At 46.9% G+C, this 25,737-nt stretch overlaps 1 protein-coding gene across 2 annotated transcripts in view; it reads right to left on the reverse strand.

Annotated features, from left to right (window-relative positions):
* IGF2R (insulin like growth factor 2 receptor) overlaps nucleotides 1–25,737 on the reverse strand; it is a 100,045-nt gene that overhangs the window by 34,952 nt on the left and 39,356 nt on the right. Inside the window, exons 6-21 of one of the 2 annotated variants that reach the window (XM_081044609.1) lie at nucleotides 25,436–25,565; nucleotides 23,504–23,609; nucleotides 20,778–20,940; nucleotides 20,477–20,642; nucleotides 19,532–19,635; nucleotides 15,163–15,327; nucleotides 12,814–12,957; nucleotides 11,492–11,635; nucleotides 10,265–10,402; nucleotides 9,530–9,674; nucleotides 8,827–9,004; nucleotides 8,078–8,193; nucleotides 7,462–7,630; nucleotides 6,037–6,216; nucleotides 3,421–3,522; nucleotides 1,347–1,448 (exon numbers count right to left, since the gene is read on the reverse strand). In XM_081044609.1, the coding sequence (XP_080900735.1) occupies nucleotides 1,347–1,448; nucleotides 3,421–3,522; nucleotides 6,037–6,216; nucleotides 7,462–7,630; nucleotides 8,078–8,193; nucleotides 8,827–9,004; nucleotides 9,530–9,674; nucleotides 10,265–10,402; nucleotides 11,492–11,635; nucleotides 12,814–12,957; nucleotides 15,163–15,327; nucleotides 19,532–19,635; nucleotides 20,477–20,642; nucleotides 20,778–20,940; nucleotides 23,504–23,609; nucleotides 25,436–25,565 (2,252 nt within the window). Of the gene's footprint in view, nucleotides 1–1,346; nucleotides 1,449–3,420; nucleotides 3,523–6,036; nucleotides 6,217–7,461; nucleotides 7,631–8,077; nucleotides 8,194–8,826; nucleotides 9,005–9,529; nucleotides 9,675–10,264; nucleotides 10,403–11,491; nucleotides 11,636–12,813; nucleotides 12,961–15,162; nucleotides 15,328–19,531; nucleotides 19,636–20,476; nucleotides 20,643–20,777; nucleotides 20,941–23,503; nucleotides 23,610–25,435; nucleotides 25,566–25,737 lie in introns of both variants that reach the window. The other variant, XM_081044608.1, reaches the window with a different exon arrangement.

A 25,737-nucleotide genomic window follows, 5' to 3' on the forward strand; every position in this document is an offset into this window, starting at 1 on the left:
AACACTATATCTCTAAATGCACAAAGACACACTGCAGATAATAGTGCAACATATACGAGAGGATATACATAAGCCACAATTTTACAGTATTTTAAGTTATATTAAACTTTACATAGTTGAAATCATGTTAATTAAAAATGAGTATGATGTGATGCCCATCCTCCTTAAAGATGTCGATATCATTCCATTTAAACTCAGTTAAATTCACTGCCGTTGCCAAAATGAAGTAGAATATGCTCTTTGGTACGAAGATAGGAAGACCTCTCTATATCTGTTAAGTGTTGATGGACAATACATACAAAATTAACGACTACGTATAGAAAGTGTTTTTCTTAAAGACTCCTATTTAAGAAATGGCCAGTTAGTGCAATGCCAAGCAGTCGGGGTTCATCTCTTCTAGCATGTTCTCTAGGGGTTCATGTTATCTAAAATATTCTCTCTGGGGTCCAAAGAGGTTCTGGTTTGCCTCTCCCAGTCTTACAGGCAGCTAAATACACTCTCACCCATAACAAAACTATTATAAACCTCCTGGTATAAACCAAACTCTATAGTAGCAATTTGGAGTGGAGCGTGGGGAACAACCCCAAGTGCTGCAGGGCGACACACTCCATCCAGGTGTTTTCCTGGGCTGCGGGACAAGCTGTATGCTGCTCTACTTGCTGTAACCACCAAGTTCCCCTCGCATCAAATTTTTATAAGACAATCTCATCCTAACTTCCTGTTTTCAAAGCTTATTCTCCTCTTCCAAAGTGGATTTTGCCGTAAGAATTTAAACAAACCAAAACAAGGATTTTTTTTTAAGCTTTCTCCCTTCCTAGTGGTGCTTAGTTCGTATCACAACGGCATTAACATGGAGATTTTCAACCTTGCTGCTCCATCAGAGCTATCTGTGATGGCAGTGCTGTCAGAAGATTCTAGAACACAGCCATCCAGCTCATTCCCCTTTCACAGTAATATAATTACTGCTTCCTCGCACATTCCAGTGGGCATCAGGAACACCTGGAGGGCTGGCCTCACCCCATGGGAACTTGTGTTTCTAACAAGTTCAGACGATACCAAGGCAGCTGGCCCAGGGAACACTGTGCTAGACACACAGTAACATCAGGCATAACTGATTTTCTGAAGAATGACTCCCTTGTGTTTGCACTGTACCAGGATGGGGGTGATGGCATTACCTCATTTCCCCCTTAAATCTGGATTCTCTTGTCTTCTCCTGGATGAGAGCTACCATCCCAGCGTCCTGGGCAACTCCTAAGGACACCTACCTCCCCAGTCACCAGCTGCTGGTGACTTTAATGCACTCTATCCTCATTTCAAAGCAAACTGGAGTTCATCATATAACTTACCACAAAGGTCTTCCCGATGCCGGAGACCACGTAGCCTTGGGAACTGTTTAGCGGATTAAGATCAAACACAAACCCACTGTTAGGATCCCTTATAGAGCAGGCCTGCAGGAACAAAGCAGGGAAGAGACACGATCAACCAAGTCCTGAAGAGCACGGCAAACACAGAGCACCTCCCAAACCTGTACGTGTGACGTCGCAAACCGCGCTCTTCTCCACTGACTTAAACCCCTGTGAGAAAAGCAGCCCCGGGCATACTCACCAGCCCTCCCGAGAGGGCCCCTGAAGTTTGCCCAAGCATGACACCGGGCTCAGATAGTAAACTTACCCAAAAGCTCTTAAGGCTGCTGTATTTACCTGACTAAGACCACTGCTGAACTCTGAGGGGAGAGTTAGGAACCACAAGAGACCCATACGCAATTTTTTTAAATCCACTTCAGGAAGGTGATCTAAGTGTTCTGTTTTCTGTCTCAGGTATGCACTTAAAGGAAATGATGGGAAGGACAATGAGGTGTCTCACTGTCCTGTCTCCTCTTCTAGGTGTCATGAACGCCCCCCACACCCGACCTGTCTGTTTTCTGCCCCATCCTCCATATGCAGGGAAAGGAGCAGCAGCCACAGCCCCAGAAAGCACTGACGGAGGACGGGCGGTAGTCTCCCGTCATCCCCGCCTTCCCGGGAACCCGCGAGCCCAGGACCATCCTTTTGGGTGACCTAGGCTCTGCCTTCAAAGGATCTGCTGCCTAGCGGAGATTTTTAAAAGGGAGGGAGGGAAATACGAGGTGTGATCAAAAAAATATGATGAATGTTTAAATTTTAAAAAGCTTATTACAGTAAAAGACACACTGCCATTAACCCCCCTCATGATACTCCCCCTTGCTTCAAACACACTTATCCCAGTTCTTGCCACTTTCTGAAGCAGTCTGGAAGTCCTCTTTCGTGAGTGTCTTTAGTTGCCTTGTCGTGGCTGCCCCCACGTCCTGAATCATTTTGACTTTGAGGAAGAACCAGAAGGTGCACAGTGCCAGATCCGGAAATAAAGTGGATGAGGACACATCGTGATGTTTTTATTTGACAGAAATTGCCGTACCAGAAGCGATGTGTGACACAGAGCGTTGTAGTGATGAAGGATAAAGACACTCACAAAAGAGGACTCCAGAGCTGCTTCAGCAAGTGGCAAGAACGATGGGATAAGTGTGTTCGAAGTGAGGGGGAGGATTTTGAGGGGGATTCATGGCAATGTGTCTTTTACTGTAAACTTTTTTTATTTAAACATTTGCCGTATTTTTATCACATCTTGTCCGTTGCATTATGAAGACACACACCCAGTGCTATGGAAACAGGAGCTGCCCTTGGGAGCTGCCCTCTGACACCGTGCAGAGCAGCTGCTGCTATGCTCTGCAGAAGAGCTCACAGACGCCAACAGCAAGTGCGAGGGCCAAAGGGTGGACAAGCTCAGATGGCAGCAGGCACATGCCCGAGGAAGAGATGGTAGGAGAGTGGCTGGAATCGGAGCGTTAACACCTTGAGTATCACATTGAAACAGATGGGATGTCTCCGATAGACAATATCACAACAAAACAGATGGGTGTATGCTACAGATGATGGTACACTGGAACACACAGGCTGTATCCTATAGATGACACATTAAACAGATGGCTGTATCCTAAAGATAATAACACATTAAAACACATGGGCTGTATCCTACAGGTGACAGGGCACAGGAATGTTTCAGGTGTTGGAGTAATATATTAATAACTCAGATCTCTGCAGTGACGGAGAACCCCAGAGCCCACTGGGGTGCCACTACCACATCAAGCAGATAGTGGGACAAAGAAAAGAAGAAGGAATCTACAGTGATCGGGGAGTAAAACTGAAGGTCCTAGTTCTGATCCCAGGATCTGGGAGCCGGGCATGGGAGAGGAATGCAGGATGACTTCCAGACGCCTGCTGTCAACGCAGAGGAAATGGGGATGCTGGTAACAGACTGGGAACACGAGAAAAGGGGTGAGTGCACGGCCAGGCTGCCTGGGTGGCAGGCACATGTCGGCGAGAGGCCCCCGGGTGGCGCACGTACCTGGTCTGTGTCTGTTGTTATTTGGATGGGACAGGCAGCTTCCGTATTCCACAGGAAAGTGACCACACACTCCCAAATGAGAGAAAATATGGGATGGGTATTCTGAAAGGTTAATCCAAGAGAAGAGTCAACTTAAGAAAATGGAACTCAATCTAAGCCAAAGAATTCTAGCCGATATATAAAAATAACCCAACTGTCCCGAAAGTTTTTTATATATAGTCAGTCAATATGTTAGATGCTTAATGAGCATTATTTAATTACAATTTAACATCCTCATTATTCCTAGCCTGGAGATGTTCTCTCTTATGCTTGCTGAGCGCGAGGGCCCTTGTTGGGCAAGGAAAAAGAAATTTACCTGAGATCATGCCAGCAGTAAATGGTAGAACTGGGATCCAAACTGAAGTTTTGAAAAACACTCTCCACCAAGAGTGTACAACGCAAGAAGCCACACACAAAAGACTACATACAGTGTGTATGATTTCATCTATGTAAGCTCAGAAACAGGCAAAACTGACCCATGGTGTTCGAGGTCAGGACAGGGGCTGAGAGAGACATGACCGGAAGGGGGCTCAAAGGGGGCTCATGGGTACCGCTGCTAGGGTTGTATTTCTGGAGGGCGGGGATGCTGGAGGTGGAGTAACACAACAGACAGATGTGTTCAATTTGTGAAAAATCCACGCAACTGTTAGTAATTTATAACCTGTGCACTTCTCTGGGTGTTACAATAGCAAGTTCCCAAACACGTGCCATACTACCTTCGATGATAGCACCACCGCATTCCGGGCAGCGGCAGCTCCGCTTTAAGAGAGTTTACCGCACACCAGGCACTACTCTGAGAGTTTTATTAGCATGTCTCAGCTGAGCCTCATCATGACCGCATGAACCAGATTCTATAATTACCCACCATCTGTATACAAATGAGAACATCCAGGCACAGAGAAGTAGAGACACTTTCCCAGGCTCACAGGGGAAGGAAAGGCACCCCAAGCCCACACCTTACCCACCAACCACCCTCTGACCTGGAAGTCCCCCACCCTCTCAACCTTAACATCTCCAAAAGTAAAATAAAAACACACCTGTCCCTCTGTCTCACAGCATGGTTGTGAAAAGTGAGCTTAAACCGTGAGAATTCTGACACTTGCACAACTCTCTGGGGACGTGACCTTCTCTACTCACTACTATCTCCTAGACCCACAGTACGTACCAGGCCCTGTACACGTGCTGACAGATACAATGACCATGAGAAATTGCTCTGAAAACGAAAACACACTGTCCAAACTAGGTGCCACAGGAGAGCTGAAAAACTACGGATCTGCGAGTACTTGCTGGGATTGCCCCGTACTGCCATGGCAACGAGAAACCAGACAGGGTCAGGGGCGGTGGCAAGGTTCCAGGAGGGGACATACAGGTATGCCCTGGGAGTGGCGAGGCCCGGCTGGGCAAGCAGACTCCTTCCTGAGACTGAGGGAAGAAAACGGGAAACCAAGGCCGGGAAATCGAGGAGTATGAAGCCCTTCCTTGCCCAACAAGGGCCCTCGCGCTCAGCAAGCAGGTAATTTCATTCCTTATCAGACACACCTTCTTGGCTGTAATGAAATTATCTCTTGGAAAACATCAGGTGCTGGCAAACCACGTAGAGAACTTGGGCTGTGCAGGACGACTGGAATGTAAGTATGTAAGTAAGAATGTAAGTAAGCTGAGGGGAGTGAATACAATTTGCTATTCCATTACAATGAAGCTAGAAGAAGCTGTAACAGACCCTTGAAAGGCAGACTTGAAAATAATTTGATAATAAACATGGATTCCAGTATCTCCACTCTGCATTTATCTAACAGTTTGGCAATTACTCGAAAAACATGACACCAGGTATACATGTCAAACTCCAGGTGAAATAGAAACTGGGTTTGGGATGATACCGTTTTGGAAATGGATACTGGTGATGGGCGCACAACACTGTGAATAAACTTAACACCACTGACTTGTACCCCTAAAAATAGTTATAATGGTAAATTTTATGTTGCATGTTTTTTGCCATAGTTTTTACTAAAAAAGCAATTGGGACTATACAGAATGACCCTAAAGCGTGTATATTTGTAGTTTTTCTCTTCTGTTCTATCCCCGCTAAGGAACTCAGAGCCAAAAGCAATCTCTATCACCTTTTTATTTCCTGGCCTTAATTTTTCTGCCTGTTTTGCCAATGAACTGCACATATATCCCTCCTTGTCTGCCCATGGGCCTGAGCTGAACCGAGCCTCAGTTTCCTTAGCTGTGAACTCTTAGAGAATGAACCATCTCTAAGACCCATTCTGCTGCCATGATCCTCAGATCACCAACTCACGAAAACTAATAGGCGAGACAGTGCCTGTCCAGCTCAGAGACAAAACTCAAGTCTGTGGAACAGCATAGTGTTATGTCACAATACCAGCAATTGGCTTCAACTTCTGGAAGTACAGCCACAAAAGCACCACTGCATGCTCTGTGCCTCATCGCATGCTGCCCAAAAGCAGAATTAAGTGCAACCTAACTCCTCTACCCAGCCCAGACTCATTGGTCTCTGTTAAGAGACACATCAGGTGGTACTTGGTCACAAAAGAACCCAGAACAACCCAGCCTTACCATGCTGCCCCTGGAACAGACGAGATGGATCCTGGTGGTGTAGGTGGTGCGCCTCCCATCACTGGTGGTACAGGCCGAGCCGTTGACATACTCTAGAAGGAGGCTGCCGCTATCCTCCACCGTGGGGCCTGTCTTGGCGATTCCCAAGTTACTGATGGAAACTGCTTCGGAAAATGAACCCTGTAAACAAACATGTCTGTGAGGTTCCCCTCTGAAGAGAAAACAGCTGACTTCATTACTAATACAGCTGATTCTCATTACTCCCGGTAGCTGTGGTCTATAAAGTGGCTGCGAATGCTGAATTAGTGAACACAGAACCATTGTTCTTACATACAGGGGAAATACATACGTCTATGCGTCTCACTTAGAATATGATTTTAAATCCTCCAAACAGCTCATGCTGTAGAGGTTCTATTTTCTTTATTTTATAAATGGGAAAACGAGGTTCGGGTGTGGTAAATGACTTGTCCGAGGCCACCCCTCTAACAGGAATCAGAGGTGGGACTCAAACCCCGTCCAACTGGCCCGGAGCCAGGAGCTTCTGGCCCCACACTGCCCCATCCTCTGGTCATCTCAGTAGGAATGAGACAAGCATACAGAGCATCACCCTGTTCCACCTCAGCAGGGAACATGCCCATTGGGCCACTCTGTGCATGTCCCAAATGACTGTGAAAGAGCCGCGGGGACTAATTTTGGGTAACAAGTGTTAGTGAGAAATGAATTCGCAAATACTGAATCTGTGAATGAGCCCGTCCGTACTCTGAGGCCACTGCTCCCACAAAGAGCGCATGCACACACTCATCCATGTATCAACAGGGAAGGCAATTCTTAACCAACAGAGTGTGTGCCAGCTTCAAGACGCCTCCAAGCTGCCATGCAACAGACGCCAGGAAAAGCACATTCCCAACATGCTATTTTTAAAGAAGCACACATCCCTCTTTATTTTAAGAGTCACCGTGTAAGGAGCACACGGAAACGTATCAAAGTTCTGGCAGTAACTCAATCGACGATGAGCGCCCCGAGCAGGCCAGAGCTAATGCTTGGATCCAGTTCACCCACAGCAGCTCTCCTGAGCCAGTTTCCCCACTAATTAGCCAGAAGCAAGAGCTTTTGGAAGCAGACACCGTTCTTTATGGATGTCTGCTGGTCACTCAAAGGTGCCTTTGAATTCAAGATCGACGCTCCATCAGAGGCTTCCTCTGCCCTGTTCTGCGATCAGAGGTCACCAACACCAAGGCTTCTTTAAAGGTTTACATCTGAACAGATTCCCATACGAGCGCAGCCATGGGGGGCAGATGAGTTTACTCCGAGGCCCCACTTCAGCAGCCAGGCCTCCTTTGACCTGGGAGTCCCGAAATAACCACGTCTGCCCTCTGAGGCATGTGCTCGGGAGGGAGAACCGGACGACCAGCAAGGCAGACTCACCTGACCACTTTCATATTTCATCTGGCAAGCGGAGGCGTACCGATCACAGCCCGGCACGGGGTTCAGAGGCCGACACACATTTATGTAGTATTTCCTCCATGTGTTGCGTTCTCCTGCGTTGTCCATGGCATACCAGTTTCCTCCACGACCACCTTCGGATTTGGCTAGACTAAAATTTCAAAGCAAAATGTATGTTTCGGAAGCCCGCGGAATTCATTTCCCAGTAGTTAGAGAGAAATACAGAATGGCACATGCCCTCCCAGTCGTCCCACGGAGGTTGGCTCGTTATGACTTGTGCCACCCAGGAGCACACTTGACTTTCACCAAGCGCAGAATGCAGCACCCCCTGAACTGCCCCCACCCCTTCGGATGCACAGTCACTGAACGACGCAGCTGAAGACTGAGGCTTTGCAGTGGCAACAACAGGCTGATCTCACAAAGGCTACCAGACCACTATTAGAATTCGTTCTGCTTGAAACTCCCCATCGTGGTCCTGCACCCCAGAGCTAATGGACTCCCTGTCGCGACTCACTCACACATTCACCAGCAAGGTCTAACCAGCCTCAGCACTAATTGGACCTGGGCTGAGGCCAAGGGCTGGCTGACCCCGCCTCACCTGGAGAGGTCATACTGCTCCATCGTGGAGGGATCAGTCACCACGCACTCCAGGGGCTCCTCTGGGCAGGCGTAGCTGGTGTACCACCGGAAGTTGTAGGTAGAATTATCTTCCTCCTAATCGCACGACAAGGAGGAACGGGGCGATGGCAAAGAGAACAGGGAATGTTACACAAAGGTAGCATTTGAAAAACGACAGGAGCGTTTTCTACAAATAAACACTGCAGGAAAGAAAGTTTACTTCGCCCACCTTCCTTCATTTTTTTAAATGGAAGATTGACTAGTAATAAATTAAGATGGAAATCTAGCTTCTGTTAAGTGGGAATGAGGGATGGTTTTGATGCTTTTGTGTGTTTTGTACCCAAAACCAACAGAATTGTAGACATCACTGACGAGTATGGCCCACTGAAGAAACAGCTCAGAAAATGAATACTGCCTATGTACCCTGGCAAATCTAAAAGGATTAATTAAATTCTCAAGAAATGATCATTTGGCCAGGAAAACAGATTAACAGTAGCTCTGCTTCTAAATAAAAGACCCACGCAGGCTCCTGGGGAGCAGAAACTTGACGGCTCGTCCCTGAAGAACACCCCAGTTCATAGCCCACCTATGGTCATACCTCATCTTACCCTAGAAAAGTTGCACACCCTGTCGTAATTCCCCTCTTCTCTTCCCCTGCCTTTCTTTGTGAGCCTGACGTCCTCTCCTCTTTGCCCTGTCAGGGTGTCAGCACACACAACACATTCCTACCTGATATTCAGGGACACCCACTCCAGCATCTCGGTCACAAAGGAAGGTGATCAGCGTGGCTCTTGGTGTGTGCTTTTCATTATTATAGGGCGTACCATCTTTGTAATTCAACTGGATCATCCCATCATAATATGAAAGTTTAGCATTACTCAGTCCCAAGTTCCAAGCCTTCTTATCACTAAAACAAACAAATGTCTCTCAGAAAAGACCAAAAACATTGCAACGTTGTGACGCTGGAGGAAGGGCCAATGTGCCATGTGCGGGAGCAGCTGTAACTAGGGCCCAGGCCCACAGACCACCCTGATCCCGAGTTAGAACGTCTAAGCACAGTGGGTGTGACAACAACCCCACCCCCAATCCAGAACCCAAACCCATAGCTGGTTGAAGGTTACAGCTCACTTCATTTGAACTAACATAACACTGAATAACGAAATATGTACATAAATATCTAACACCTGAGAAGTGCCAGCTACACAGAAGTAAGGTATTATGTAAATTCATGCTTCTTTTCCAAGGGTGTGCACCTTCTCTGGGAAATTAAACTCCTAACATCCTCCAGTTTTTAGGTCAGCTCTTGTCAGTGTTTAGACGCTCGTTGTAAAGCAATGGCGTTAGCAGTGATCACACCTCTTCCTGAATAAAATACCTGTTAGCATACGACAGACCCCTAAGGGAAAACCTGTAACTGAAAATGGTGACTTGCCTTTTTGCTACCTGACAGGCTCCCGAGCCCAGCTGACAGGAGTCCACAGACACCGCAGCACAAACGTTTATGTAAAAGTCATACTTCTCTGTCTCAACCTTATAGCCATCTTTCTTTGTGAGAGGTGACAAATCAAAAGAAAACCCTGCGAAAGAGTAAAAACAATCCAAGTATGGAAGGTCAGTCGACCACAGTCAAAAAGGGTACCTCAGCTCACAGCTTCAAGGACAAACATTCCTCCCAGAGACTGCCCAGTGGAAGGGGCACCGAAAGGGCAGAAAAGAGGCTTTTCCCTTTGGGCCACCAGAACCACGGTTCTGGCCATGTCCCTTGGAGATGGATTCATTACCATTTTACACTGTTAACCTTAAAATTCTATTCAAAGCCTGTAACTGCTGGTCAAATACACAACTAGTACGTTCAAAGCAGGACAACCACAATACAATGACCTTTGAGAAAAGTCTCTCTGAGGTGAGTTTCTTGGCCAGAAACTCACGCGAAAAGCCTTTTCAAACATGACTTAGTTCCTTGGGACCCTCAGGTTTTATATCCAGCAAACCTACCTCAACCATGAACGTAAGGCTTTTAATTACCTCAAATAAGCCCCAAATGTCAGATTTTCAGAATTTGGGTCAAACAGTAACACTATAATTCTAAAGTAGGTACCTCTAAAACACCTATAGAAAAGCAGATGCAGGTGACACTAAGCCACCAGGGAGCTGCTGAGATACACACCCGCCTGAGAATCAAAGACGGTGCAGTTCTCTCCCTCCGTCCTGGACAGCACACAGGCAGCGGCCGTATGCCACTCAAACTCGTAGAAGCACCCGTCATCGCTGGAGGTCCTCAACACCGGAGCGCTTTCTAGATCACCTGTCAGTGGGGAGGAAAAGAGCCATCACTAACTGTCCCTGAAAAATCTTATTCTGCAAAGTGTCCTACAAATACTGTATGATTCCACATACATGAGCTCCCGCAGTAGTGCAAACTACGGATGCAGAAAGCAGCGTGGCTGCCAGGGTCGGGGGAGGGAGCGGGGAGTTAGTGTTCAATGGCTGCAGAGTTTCCATGTGGGGAGACGAACAAGTTCTGGAGCTGGATGGTGGGGATGGCTGCACAACACCGTGTATGTACATAAGGCCACTGAACTGTGCACTTAAAAATGGTGAATTTCCTGTTATATGAGGTTTACGACAATTTGTTAAAAATGGTAAATGTTATATTATGTATATTTACCCTAATTTAAACAAAAAAAAGAGTCCTAGCCCTGTACCTTATCCCATAACTGAGAATTTATCCAAAGGGAGTATTTCAACAGGATGTGGAGAGGATATGTGATAGCACAATTACCAACGCTGGAAACATGCTATTAATCCAACAATAAGGAAAATGTTTGAAAATAGGAAACCCAAGTCTTTATCAACATTACCAACAAGGAAGTCCCTAAAAATTGTAAATCTACTGTGAAACATAGAAGAGTACTCAGAAAATACTACATTTTGAGGAACATAAAAATGTAAGAATGCATGTAGGTTTTGACCCTGTAAAAACAAAGTAAACCTATAGATAAAGGAAAGTAAAGAAGAGCGTGTGGTGAGCTCTTAATAGTGAGGTCATGGACAGCATTTTTAAATCGTTCACGATTTCCCCCTTTGGAAGAAGTTAAGCAGCCACCTGGTCACTCTGTAGCAATCCTAAGGAGAGGAAGCTGCACTGAGACCCAAGACTCATTTGGAAAATTACAACATGTCTCCCCTTGGACACCAAGTGGTTTGGGACGGGGGGTGGGGAATCAAACCCAGATGACCACCACTAAAGATTCTGAAACCTGAAATGCTTGGCACCACTCCTTTCAACCTCATCACCTTGACCGTGGCCAATGAGAAATAGAGAAATGAAGAATGTGGATAGAAGCCACACACACACGTTTCATCTTTTTCTTCTTTTTTAAAAAATTTTTACCTGGCTTGCATACAAGTGTTATATTAGTTTGTATTTTCTTTTCATCACCGCAACTATCACCATCAGAATAAGAGAGTTGAATGTTTCCTTTCTCTTTTGTGGGAGAAGAAATAAATTTGCCCAGGTTTTTACTTCCACTCTTATCTGGAAAAAAGAAAGGGGGAAAAAAACAGAAGATATGATTAAAACTGATAATGACACAAAGAGGTACCAAAAATTAGCCAAGACCCAGCAGGTATGCCGTGGCCCCTTTCTCAGCTCATGTGGCCTGGACCAAATGATCGATGGGTTTTTCTTGAGTAATAAGTTTGACCTTGGTGGCAGCCATGTTGAAAAGCCCAAGGCCACCTCCAGGCTTAGCAGGAAATGTAAGAATGATAAACAACATCCTCAGTGGCCACAGGAAGAAAAAAGGCAAGCATGGCATCCTGTCAAGTACCACTGTTGCCCCATTTTGGGGGGCCTCAGCTCCCCTGAGATACAGGTCTTTTAAAACCATAGCCAAGGGGCTAGAGTGTGTCTCATGAACAAAGCAGAAACTAAACTTGTTCAGCAAGCTGAGAAGGCGACCATCTGAATTCTTGGTTCAGCTGACTTTCACTATCAAGTCCTGAAACTTGGCACCACATCCTTCTTACACAAAGGCATGGACATGCCTGGACTGCTTGGAAAGGCACGCCATCAATTCCAAATACTAGGGTAGTTCCTAAAACTCAACCTGGGTTCACAATTCCCATCTCACGGTTGTAGCAGATTCTATTTACTCACCCCTGCCTGTCATTTTCAAGGTGAGCCTTCAGTGACAACTAACGTGCTACGTATGTTCATCCAACTGAGATATTTCTGCAGGTCAGCTACAGACCAACAATTACAGCCGAAGGAGCCTAGGGGTACGGCGCTCTGGCACGAAGGCTACAATATGAGATTCCAGTCACCTTACACCACAACTTTTGAACAATTCCAGATGGTAAAGGTGTTGAAAAACTAAAGTCAATTTTACACAAGTTCCGGCAATGTGATTCTTCAGGTTCCAAAGTGAGAAGATACATAACCAAGTATTTTCCCACACGGTTCCTCCCGTTCCCAGTCATGGCATTTGCCAATGACAGATGGCTGTGGCCAACTTCCGGCCCCTGCGTTCTTGTTTCCAAACCGCACCAAGCAGTTCCATTTGGGTCATTGTTTTTCTTTAACCATCCTTTACATGCTGGCCCCAGATTGTGGAGGCTGAGATAAACCACAGGGAGCTTTTCTAACTCACTGGATGCAGCCAGTTCCTTCAGGAGAACTGGTCCCCAGGTCGTGGCGCTGGCATCACTTACCAACAGAGCACACAGCACCATCTTCAGGACAGCCTCTCGCCCGGCCTTCCTGCAGCACTCTATGGCAGATATTAATGAAGAAATGCTTCTTTTTTGCTTCCTTCTGGCTGCCTTCCACGACGGCTTCCCAATTCTGTTCCGGTTCTGCTTAAAAAAAAAAAAAAAAAAAAAAAAAAGCTTCTTTAGCCAAAGGCAGTGATTATTTCTCTGTGAGTCACACCATAAATGATGATTAAGTGAAGGGAAAGGCCCAAAGCTCATGAAGCCAGTGCCCGCTGAACCTCAGGCACTCATGTTTCTGGACCCAAGCCGGCTGCAGACACAGCCACTCCCCGAGGTTTTCAGGCTTCTCATTTAATGTGACAGAAATGAACCGTGCCCAATACCTCCTCAGAAAAGCAGGCGTAATGGGAGGGCAGAGCATTAAATAGTAGGGTTCTCCCAAGCCCCAGAGCACAAGATCAGAAACCGGAAATCAGCAAATCTGGACGCCACCATGTCTTGGTACCTGATACCGTGTCATGCCAGCAGTAACGCACCTTCGTCAGGACCATCGAGAAGGCCCGTGCAGCTACAAAAAACCTGCCAGCTCTTCCACACAAGCAGACCGAGTGTGGGACAAGTGCTCAGTGCCACCAGAAAATAAACAGGATGTGAGTGTCCAGGTCCCTGGACACAAATGGTTTGTGATCCAGTCATATATGAAGGCAAACAGATCAAAAATCCACAGAAGGCAGAGGGAGCGCCTGCCGAGTGCTCAAAGCATGACAGCAAATCCAAGGGGTGGTCACTAAAGGTGAGCCATCCCACAAAGAGTCGCTGAAGGAGTGAGGTAAGCTGTGTGAAGCAGGACGGAAGATGTGAAGACGCTCCTTTTCCAGACTGGAGATGGGGGTGCAGAGGAAAGCCCCACAGCTCCTCAGGGGTGGTGCAGTGACGCTGGCAGTCACCCAGAAGAACCCATGCTGGCCACGCATGCAAACAAGGACACTGTTCTGCAAGTTTGGGCTGGAGTGGGGTGAGCTGAAAAGCCGTAAGACAGGAAAACTTTGTAGCTCTCACCTCATGGCTTCCTTAGAGTCATCTGGGTGCAAATGCTACAAAAATATTCCAGGTTCCTAGAGAACCAGAGCAGCGGCTCTGGAGAGTTTTCAAAGGAAAACTCTCAACTACTCCACAAAAGAATTCCTCTTCCTAATATTATACTTTCCAAACCAGGTGGGAGTCAGGACACAAATTCCTATTGCAGCTGGTAATTCTGTGACTTCAGGCAAGTCATTCTCTCTCCTTCTCGTATTATCTCCACTTTACAGACGCAACTCACATATATATATGTCAAATTCCAGGACTGCTAAAAGGATAAAACTAGAAATTTCCCAACTAGATTCGGTCATCCCTATTGGAAGGCCCATTCTCACCACTCTTCTCTGCCCCTCGCTAAACTACTAAGGCCCATGGGGCTAGTCTCCCCAGCACCTAACCTGTGCCTGCACGTAAGTTATGCTCAACAAGCATTCCTTCAGCAAATGAAAACATCTGTCGTGAAGGCGAGCCAGGCCTCAGTGCCTAACCCTGCGCTGGGTCCCAGGGGCTCTCACATCCACTCTCCTTTGGACTCAAGTCTCAGTTTGAACAGGGATGCTGGTCCCCTTTTAGAGACGGAGAAATAGGCAGTGAGACAAAGGGGAAAAGCACGGGGTCAGAGGCACCAACCTTCACACCAACCTTTTCACCCTCTAAGCCTGACAGTCTGTCCACGTGTTAGTGGCTACACTACCTGAAGGCTGTCATAACAGTTTAAACGTCTTTTTAAATTTTTTAATTGAGATATAACTGACATATTAACACTGTATTAGATTGAGGTATGCAACCTGATGGTTGCATGCATGTATATATTACAAAATGATCACCACAATAACTTTCGTTAACATCCATCACCACAGAGTTACAAATGCGTGTGTGATGAGCACTTTTAAGATCTGCTCTCTTACCAACAAGAGTTTAAATTAAAAAAAAAAAAAAACAAAAAGAAGAAGAAGAAGTTTCTAATCACATAACACACAAGGCCTGGCACACAGCAGGCACTGGCAGTTTTTACTAAACTGTGATAAGATTAGCCCAAAGAACCCTAAGTAGAAAACGGTAACGCCAATCTCAAGTTCAGATATTCTGCCTTCTGATTCAATGTCATGTCTAGGAATTCGTATTACTATGTAAGAAAGGGGGAAGGGGAGGCCAGCTGACAAAGAAAACAGTAACAGCATTTCCAAACATATTCATGGGGAAAGAGGCTGGAGAGAGTCCCCCATGAAGACACGGCCGAGACGCAGGCCGGCCCTAGAGCCCTACCTGAGTGCCGGGCCAGGGCCGACAGATCGTACCGCTTCTTCCCGTCGGTAACGCTGCACAGTAGGTCTTCCTTCTCTTTCACACAGGCATGCTTCGTGTCCCACGTGAAGAAGTAGGTGCAATCTACCTCCCCAGTGAATACAGGCGCTCCTTTCCCACCGTTAGCTGTGCAATGTGACAAGGAAAAATGGAACACTCCATCATGCGACCAAACTCAGGAATGTCAAAGGAGCAGGGGAAGAAACAGCAACGGGACACCAATGCCAAATGTGCAGTTAAACAAACTCCGGTCCCAAACCCTCGAGATCAAAGGGCTCAGAGATTAGCGCGGCTTCTGCCGAGTCTCAGATAACCCTAAACCCGGGAAGGCAGGCCTGTGTGCCTTTCATCTTGATAGGATGGTCTCAATAGGCCCCAAGGCTGTTTACAACACATTTCATGGGGACATGGCACAGGTGCCAAGGAGGAACGTGGGAGCCACCAGGCAAGGGCTCTGCTGCTCACAGGCTGCGGGCAGCCTCCAACAGGCCCGTGAGCAGCCTCTGGGTCAGACCAGGGATTCACAGACAGGAAGGCAGAGACCAGAGCTCCCGTTCTAGGAGTGCCACTGGCTTGATGAGGTGAGTGTGGGCAAGCAAGTTCCCTGGGGCTCATCCCTAAAATGAGAGCGTGACAATGTCTACAGGAGCTCCCAAATGAAGCATGCTGAGGTCCATGGAACCTCACAAAGCTGGGGGCACACCTCCATGAGATGCCAGCATCCTTGATCCCGGGACCTTCATCAATGCACATGCCTCTAACACCCTACTCAAATCAAGTCTCCTGGCCCACCACATCAAAGGAGCCCCCAGGTTTCCCAACTGGGAGCCCTAACAGCTCAGATCTGGTCTGAAAGCCAGCTCTTCCGGGGTCGCTTGCCTGGTCCACGAAGCCTGGGATTCTATGACCTTTGCTGACTTTCCCCCTTCCTAGGAATGCTCTCCCCTCACCTTTCCAGGCTGGTGGGCCGCTAGCACAAGACCCCATCCTCCACCCTGTGAAGGTTTAACAATCTCCTCTGGACGCCAACATGCTCACCTTGTTTGAGGTTTGGTACGCTTCCTAACAGTGTTCTCCAGGAAGGGGAAGTAATATTTTGCACCAAGGACAAATGATGTTCCAATTGTAATTTATACTCAGTATTTTACATTGTAAACATCATAATTGTAACACCAACAGCAGCAGCTACCCGGTGCTGAGCAGTTGGGTCCGGGCACTAGGCAAGCATCTCAGTGCCACGTGGGCGCAGGCTGCAGAAAACAGGCTCCGAGCTAAGTCCTTTATAAATGCTAGCACATTTGATCCTAAAAATCCTATGGCACAGCTACAATTTTTGCCCCATTTAGTAGATTGAGGGTGGCTAAATAATTTGTCTATGGTTTCATAGCTAGAAAGCAGAGGGGCCAGAAATCAAATCCAGACGGTCTGGCCCCAGAGCCAGGCTCGTAAGCACAAGGCAATTACTTCCATACTCTACTGTGAGTTTCTTCTTCTTCTTCGCCTTCTTTCTTACAGGAAGTATTTTAAGCCGTTCTCTAACAATCAGTGCTCCGGACTTCCTTTGTGACAACACAACACCCACCCTTTAGCTGGGATTGCTGCACCCTTCACTACTAAAGAAGCTATGACACTCACTTGCCTCTCTTCCCCACCCGCATGGTTTACTTACAGTTGACTCCTACTGGAATCCTCTTTCACTATTTAGAAAAGATCTGTTTCTGCAAACTTGAAGCATTCCCTGTATTTGTCTTTTACCAGATTTGTTTACAAACGATTAAATAAGATTATGGAATGTTCCAGCTCCCGTCTGTACTTCAGAGCTGGTTTTGTACCTAAAACTTACTAATGGTCTGCAGAGTCAATTACATAACCATTGGGGTACATCTTAGCTGTCTAATTCTTCAAACAATTTTAGGAGAATAGTAAGCTAAGACCCCCTCTCTACCAAGCCACATTTATTTGTTTCTACACACAGTGGGCCTTGCCTTCAGGACCACTGTTCCAGGGGTGGGGCCAGGGCGATGGTTTCCACCCATCAGCAAGATTAGTGTTAGCCTTTCATTATCTCTCCGTCAGTCACTCAATCCTGAAAGTGCCATCCTGGCCATCCTGCGTCTACCGCTTGTTCCCAGCACAGCACTTTACATGGCCTCACGTATGTGGATTCCATGAGCAACTGAGAGGGAAGTGGATTTTCTCAGTGGAACCAAGGAGGTCTCTGGCTAAGTAGAGGCAGCACCCATTTCTCCATCCCTCTATGGCAAAGACAGTGCTTCCTATTTACCAAATTGGCTTAATTTTCCCTCTAGGCTCACAGCTAAGCTACATTTCCCAGCCTTCCTGCCTCTGAGGTTGGGCCATGCCACTTACTTCTAGCCCATTAAAAAAAAAAAAAACAAAGGCTGCTCCCATTCTGCAGAGTCGTTGCAGGCCAAGTCTACAGACAGCAGCAACACTAGATGGAAAATGAGCCATTACATTTCCACTGTCTCTATTACTAACGCTGTACTCCACTTCTTGTAGAGTATATCTATATATATACACACGTATGGAGAAAAAAAGGAAAACGAGAAGGTCCCTGAATGACCACGTGGAATAGAGCTCCCACCTCCAGCTCCTACAATGACCTAAACTGAGCTAAAGAAAATAAACCTTTAATGTAATGAGCCACTTAAATTTGTGGATTTCTTACCAGTCTATCTTAATACATTACTCTTCCCAAAAGAATGATCTAATCCCGTGACAGCATTACCAACAATAAGGTACCACATTATAGGAAACCAGATGTAAATTATTGAAACAAATGGTTAAAAATACATATACTGTGGCTAAAAAAAGAAATGTCTGCACCTATTGTCCTGAAATGAATGAACCCTAGACTCATAAGCACAAATAATTCCTAGAGATCCAAGTTAAACTATACACCACGTGACATTGTATTACACAGCCAATTAACACCAATTCGTATGCAAAAATACATTACTACAGTTATCCAATTAACACAGAATCCACCAACAGATTTTCTGTAAAAACTCTAAAATTTAAATTTGGACAAAGTAATAATGAAATAATTTTACAGTATATACAGTTTGCTCCATTTGGAGCACTGAATCACAGAGCTGAAAGGAGACTTGAACACTTTACAGTCCAACTCCAGGCTGAGAGCAGGCTCAAAATCTCTCACAAAACATCTAACATCTCACTATCTGATCTCCTTGTCATAATCATAATGAAAATAGCCAAGCAAAACACTGAGTTTCTGGCATTACTGCATCATTGTTAATTCTGTCAAGTCTGAGGCTACGTGAAGGAACGCCCTATCTCGGAGGTGGGGTGAAGTGTGATGATCCATTAGTGATACAGGGTTTATAGGAAGCAAATGTGGCAAAACATTAATGACTATTAAATCTGAGCGGTGGGCCTATAAATTTTCATTGTGATGTTCTTTCTACTTCTATGTTTCAAAAGTTTTATAATAAAAAGTAAAAGAAAAAAAGAAATGGCCTTCAGTATTTTTTTCACGTCATGCACAGCTGCCACTCCCAGACCCTGTAGTGAACCATGTCAGAACCAGCCCACAACCAAATGGTCAAAAGCTCGGTCACAAAAACACACAAAACAAACAGCATGAAGATCCAGGAAGACCCTGGGCGTGGGGCAGCCACATGGGCTTGTGCCACTGCACAGACAGGGCAGGAACCTGGTCAGCTCCAGAGCGAGAGCTCTGTGGGACGTTGGATTGGCCTGGGGTCACAGCTTGGAGGTCAACTACTACGACAGCTCTCTGCTGATGATGGGATCCCATCGCCTCTCGGCAGATGTAAACCATGTCTGGCATCTTCAAGATATAGAGAGCAACATGGCTTTTTGAAATGCCAAGTCCATCAAGACTTCAAGGAAAGGTATCCTAATCACTCAGAAAAACCAAACTTGCCCTGTGACCTCCTGCAATCCCCGAATCCAGCCTCTACCACAGGGCCACCATCTTGAAAGGGTCATCTTAAAACTTCGTAAAAGAGGAGTGGTGTAGTGACAACCCACAGGAAGTTGGTAAGTAAACCCGCCTTGCTGGATCTGTGTGCCCTGTAGCATGAGCCAGAATTCAATACAGCACACCTCCATCCCAGCAGGCCTGGTGCTGGGCCCTCCCAAAACAGAGTGGAGGAAAATGCAACCGGGTGTGTGTCGTTGGCAGGGTACTCTTCCCCTAGTCTGGGGAAGACTAGAGGTGGCCACACCCAAAGGAGGACGTCTGACTGCTCCCCGCAGATGCTGAGAACACACCCACCCATCAACGCAGAGCAGGGATAAAACCCCAGGGCACACTCACCTGCGGTCTCATTGCACTGGAAGTTTATGACACTCATCCGCTGAAAGCCAGAGCTGCATTCATCGCCTCCAAAATATATCAAGGTGAGGTCTCCATCGGAATATCTACATTTTGGTAACACACACACACATTTGGTAGAACCAAGGAAGAAACTCGAATTTTTGAATATATCTACTTTAAGTCCTTGGCATACCATCAACAAATCAGTACTGACACAGAACAGCTCGCTCTCATGCCAGCTGGGGAAAACGTCGAAAGGAAATGAGTTCCAAATGTACAGGCTTATCGTCCTTCACTTCAAAGTAATAACTGGCTGGAAGAAAGCACTGAAGGTTTTGCTGTGAGCAGGGAGACTCCTCTGCTCTCCGTTTTGGGTTTTGTACAAAATAAATAATGGCCAAGAAGCACACAGCTTTTCCAGCAGCTGCCACAAACACAGTTTTACCTGAGGGATCCCGGACAATACTTATTTTCAAAGAACTACATTTTGGTCATGCTTTTGTGATGGTAACTACCAAGTTAAGGGTTACGAGAATCACACTGAATGCTTATCTTAGTTGTTTAAAACTTTTGAGTAATGCGAACGGCATTTCAGAGTCTCAAAGTGCCAGAGAAAAATGAAAACCCCTCAGAAAGATAAATTTTAAAATACAAAAGCCACATCAGCTATAAACTAATTAAGTAACTTCCCTACAGTATGGTTCCTTTCAAACAATGGATTGTAAAGCAAACACTTTTAACAGAAGCACTCTTATTGTCGAGCCAGGAAAAACATCCAACTGTTTAGTGACAAAAGGCAACGTGCCTAAGTCAAGCTGAAGGAATGCTGGCTTGACAGATTTCTGTGCCTTATGGAGAATGAAGGAGGAAGAGGAAGAGGGGAGGCAGTTATGTTTCACAATAGACACAATGCACTTGAAAACTACGTGAAGGCTATTTACACACCGGAGGGTTTGATTCTGGAATCTTCCTGCCACTTTGACTTGAGCAAAATCAGGCTTTTTCACTTGGCAAACTGCAGCCTGTTTCCTATTACAGGACTTCGCTTCAATTTCTCCACAGATATTCAAATAAAAAATATATTCCTTTCCATCTGAGGTATAATAATGAGCTAAAGAAAGGAGAACAAATGAGAAGAAGTTTTGTTACATCCGTGGGGGTTAGAGTTACAGCATTACGTCAGTCAAACTTGAATCCTTTCTCGAAAGCCCACCCTCGTGGCCGGGGTCAACTCAGCCTCGCTCACCTCTGTCCTGCTTCAGTGGCCGGAGATCAACAGCAATGTCATGCTGCTCACTGCTCAGGGAGCAGTTGCTGCTTTCCAAATAATCTCTGTGGCAGGCATACTCAGTGACCCACTCAATCTCGTAGCGGCAATTGGATTTGGCCGTGAGCTTGGGAATGGTGCCCTATCAGGAAGGGTTGGAAAGGAGCAAAATTAACTTTTGAAAATGCAGCTTAAATGCAGATTTTCCATGCTTCTGAAAAGCTCAAAAGTAAGTTATTGGGCTTTTACATTTTCCTCTCCATGTTTTTGAATCATAATTGCCCTTAACATATTTTGATTATGTGACTTTCTCCATTTACTTGCGACGTGTCCGCTCCCTTTCAGAGTCACTCAAGCTTCATCCAGCGAGCCCACTCTGACCTCAACTCCCTCTGACACCCACAACCTCAGCCAGCAGTCAGGACTCTGCGAAGGTGGTACCAAGCCTGGGCCAGATGAACCCCCACACTGAGTGGGAACCGCCGTGCGTGTGAGCGTCTAAGGGGTGCTCCATAACTCCTTTCCTAAGACTATCACAGGGGTCTTGGGTACACCTACCTCATCTGTACTCGTATCTGCTCCTACCCCCGTCGGAAGCCTGGCATCACCCACCACGCACCAGACTCTGGCAGAGAACTGATTTTACAAGCGTGCCTCTGCTTTGGTGTGAACCGTGATGGATGCTATGAGGTCACTATTGTTCCCTGGAGGGCAGTGGGAGACACATGCTACTGGCCTTAGTATCAGGCACTGCTGGCCTGCTTCTAAGCACCACCACTCTGCAAACGTGTACCCAGCACCTGTGACATGCCAGGCACAAGTCCTCAGCGCTAGGTTTGCAAACACACGTCACACGCTAAGTAAGCTAAAAAGTTGCAAGTCCAGCTCTGTCAGTCTCACTCAAAACCGGTGCTTTACCCACTCAGCTCAGGGAAGTCAAGAGCTAAGTGAGACAAGTCGAACACAAAGGCCACACAGTGTACAGTTCACTCGTCTGAGATGTCCGGCAAAGACAAGTCCATAGAGACAGAAAGGAGACTTGTGGTCGCCGGGGCGGGAGGCAGGAATGGGGTGTGACTGCAGCTGGGTACAAGGTTTCTTTTGGAGGTGATGGAAACGTTCTAACATTAGGCTGTGGCCATGAATGCACGATTCTGTTAATATATGCTAGCAACCATTAAATTGTACTTCAAACAAGTGAATTTTACGGTTTGTAAATTCAATAAAGCTTTTTTAAAAAGAACTGTATGACAAGGTGAATGAATGTTTACTAAAATCCCAGCTCCTAAAAGCATTCGATGAGCCAGCGTAAATGCTTAAATACCCCTTCAAGTATTACATTAAGGTATCCCGTGTAAGCCGCGCTGGAAATGGACCCTCTAGCTCCACTGATAGCCAATCAGCCTCGTCTGCTGACACCACTAAGTGCTTCACGTCCCAGAGAGAAGAACGCGGGAGGCTCCCAAGTCTCTCCACTGTGAGCGTGTGAACCGGCTCTTACTGAATGTAAAACAAATAAGAAAGGGAAACACCGAAACCACTGCCAGCCTGGAATGTCTCGTCGGGCCGAAGAGATTTCCATTCACATGAGTAGGTACAGATGGAAAGTCTGAACCTTCAGAAGTAACATCGGGCACAGGTCAGGCAGCCAGGCAGGTCTTCAGTGAGCTGCCCCCACAGCCCCCACACCGCCCTGGAGGTCTGGGCACAACAAATGGAAAGCTGGCTGGGACAGCACTTTCGTCTCTGCATCCCACCACACAAAACAGGCCAACCGCCAGCCCAAAACCAGAGCAAATTCCACGTTTGTTTGGGGGAGGAGGAGTATGGCTCCCGAGCAGAAGAATTCCACTCCTCCTCCTTCATTCTATTATGAGAAGACAGAAATAAATTAGAGGAAAGCCCTTCCCTTCCTCCCTGGGGGATGTATCCCTTCCATCAGCACCCACATCTGCTAAAACACTTAAACAACCACCACACGTGCAACGCGTGCGTGCAACACCACTGGGCACCGGCCCAAGGACAGCCCAGACGGGCCCTACCCGCGAGGAGTTTACAGCTGTTCTAGAATTGAGTAAACAGCCAGAGGACAGAGTAATCAAGCTGCATGGGAGCTCAGGAGGAGGCAGGCAGCAGGGAGGGGGTGAAACGCTCCCCTCAAGCCTGCAGGAACCTTCCTTCTGGCCATAGTTCTCATACGTCGGTGCCCCCAACGTCGGTCACTGGCCTGCACAACTTCTGCCAGGTCTGCATACCATCTGTACTAGTCGTTTCTTCCATGTTTCTGTACACTAATTAGCTATTTTCACTTTGCCTCATCCTAAATAATGGCCATGAAATCATGTGTTTGGGATAGTGTGTATGGTGTTTCAAATACCCATTCAAATCAGCATAACTATGAGAATTTTAGAAATCTGTCCTTGAGCCACTTACAATCATCTCCCGCAACAGTAGAACAAAGGGCTATTGTACATTCATATCCAGAGGCCCTCCAGGTGGCCTTGAAAAAGCGAACACCACACTTTTCTCCCGGGAGGCCCAGAGTCCATCCCAGGGAGCACCTCTTGCCGGGCGTCCACCGAGGCACCTTTCTATTGCTCTGTACCTGGACCCAGAGCCGCCACCCTGCCCAACCCAGACCTGTGCTCGCAAGCAGCCGAGGTGACAGGCACTGCTGGGAAGTCCCCTGAAGACGAGCCACTCACCTCCCTGCGCTCCGACGGGCACACAAACGTCACGGTCACAGCTGGGCTGTGACCGGCACAGAAGTCTGGCTTCCCTGCCTCTTCTTTCACGTAAGTCAGCACAAGCCTGGATGACACACATTGAGGAAACAGTGTTAACAAAACTATCACTTGCATTCAAATTAATCTGGTGCCCTGAGCATTCAGCCCACTCATTTTGGGGGGAAAGGGGGTAGTTGGGAAGGGTAACAGAATAAAGATTAAAAACGTAGAAGAGGTCATAGTACAAAATAACTTTAATTCATTTCCATTTGAAAAAAAAAACATTTAAAAACAAACTTCAATGTGTGCTACTTTCTTAAAAAAATAAATAAAACAACCAACATGTAAATTTAAATACTAAGACAAGCTGTTTGAGTAAAACAAACAAAAACAATGTAAATACTCTAACAAGCAAAACAAACAGCAGAGCAGGTCCAGCATGTTTCTGCCCACAAGGCTGCACAACCACTTCCTCGCTCAACAGCCTCTAAGTTACAAGCCAAAGATCATTTTTTCTTAACCTGAAGTTAGCTGAGCAAGCTGGCCACCATGGCCTCCCACAGCCACAGCCGGGAAGAACCTGGGCCCACTGGAGGGGGAGCAGGTCTCACTGAGGATGTGCCTCAGCGCCTGGTGCACTGGCCACACAGCCACCAAAAACGGACAGCATGCCTTTTCTCTGGAGACAAGCTCGGACTTCCATTCATTCAATACCCACATTTTACAAAGTCCTCTCTATTCCTCCCAGTAGGAAGATTCACCCATTTGACCTTTAGGACAAGGTTAGGGCTGAATTATGCCCCCCTCCACATACACACATACAAAAAAAAAAAAAAAGTCATAGGTTGAAGCCCAAACGCCCAGCACCTCAGCACGTGACTGTATTTGGAGACAAGGCCTTTAAAGAGATGACTGAGTTACTATGAGGTCATGAGGGTGGGTCATCGTCCGATGACTGGTGTCCTTCTAAGAAGAGTAAGGCAGGGACACACACAGAGGAAGACCACATAAGGGCACAGAAAGACGGCCGTCTACACGCCAAGGACAGAGGCCTCAGGAGGAGCCAGGCTGCAGACACCTTGGACTTCCAGCCTGCAGAACCCAGAGCAAATACATTTCTGTTGTTGAGGCCACCCAGTCTGTGGTCTTTTGTTAGCGGCAGGCCTGGCAAACTAATACAGACACATACACAGAAATCTCCCACACATTTTAAAATTGTAGTACGCTCCAGTGTTTTCTGTGGACAGAAGTGCAATGTGTAATTGCAACAGTGACGTGACACTCGTTACAGACCAGAGAAAGCTGCAACCCGGTGTCTTATCAAAGGCCCTTGGAATGGGGACAGAAATCAAAATCCTTGATCCCAGTTCAGGCTGTGGTCATGTGTGGACCACTGGAGAAAAACACCCCACTGCCGAGTCCGGGTACAAAGGTGGAGAAGAACATGTGTAAGTAGCACAGCTTCCCATGAGAAACCACCACCCCCCTGGGAACGCGGGTGCCGCCGTGCCCCAGCCAGGAAGCAGAGCTCGCGCCCTGGAAGGAAGCCAGCAAACTGCCCTTCCTGCCTCTCGCCCTCCAGAGGATGGTGTTTATAAAGAACAGATAAATATGGACACAGCATCAACTTCACAGCGACTTGCCATGGAAGATACCACAACACCCCTTAAAGCAGTTGTCACTTAGAAAGCGACACACGTGTGGACATGGGCTGGATCAAGACAGAGGTTTCCACAGCTCCACGAGACATGCGATTAGAAAGTCAACGAGCCCACCAGCCTTACGGGGCTCATAGCGAGGACCACGAATTTTACCAGCACGTATAAAGCGGTCGTTTTACAGGAATTCTCTTGCAACTAACTGAAAAGCCAGCACCTTGCTGAGGAGGACAAACAGCAATGGCAGACTGACCTGTCCTTGCTCACGAGCTTCAGTCCCTCCTTGGGCTGGCCGACGTCGAACGCCTGGCCCCCTGTCACCAGGCAGGCAGCAGAACCAGGGGGACAGGCCCGCAGCTGTGGACTTGCGTCCCGCAGTGTGTCTGTAAAACATTGCACAGGACACTGACTCAGACGAGGCGTCAGGAGTGGGAACCATGCTTAATCTTAGGCCCGGGGTCCCTTTACAAATTTTATCTAATTTTTTGTAAGTCGCCATAAGTAACATAAGGTAGTAGAAGTTTGGAAATAAAAAGGAACTAGGATCACATCCTG

This window comes from Rhinolophus hipposideros (genome assembly GCF_964194185.1).
Source record: "Rhinolophus hipposideros genome assembly, chromosome: 3".
Taxonomy (NCBI): Eukaryota; Metazoa; Chordata; class Mammalia; order Chiroptera; family Rhinolophidae; genus Rhinolophus; species Rhinolophus hipposideros.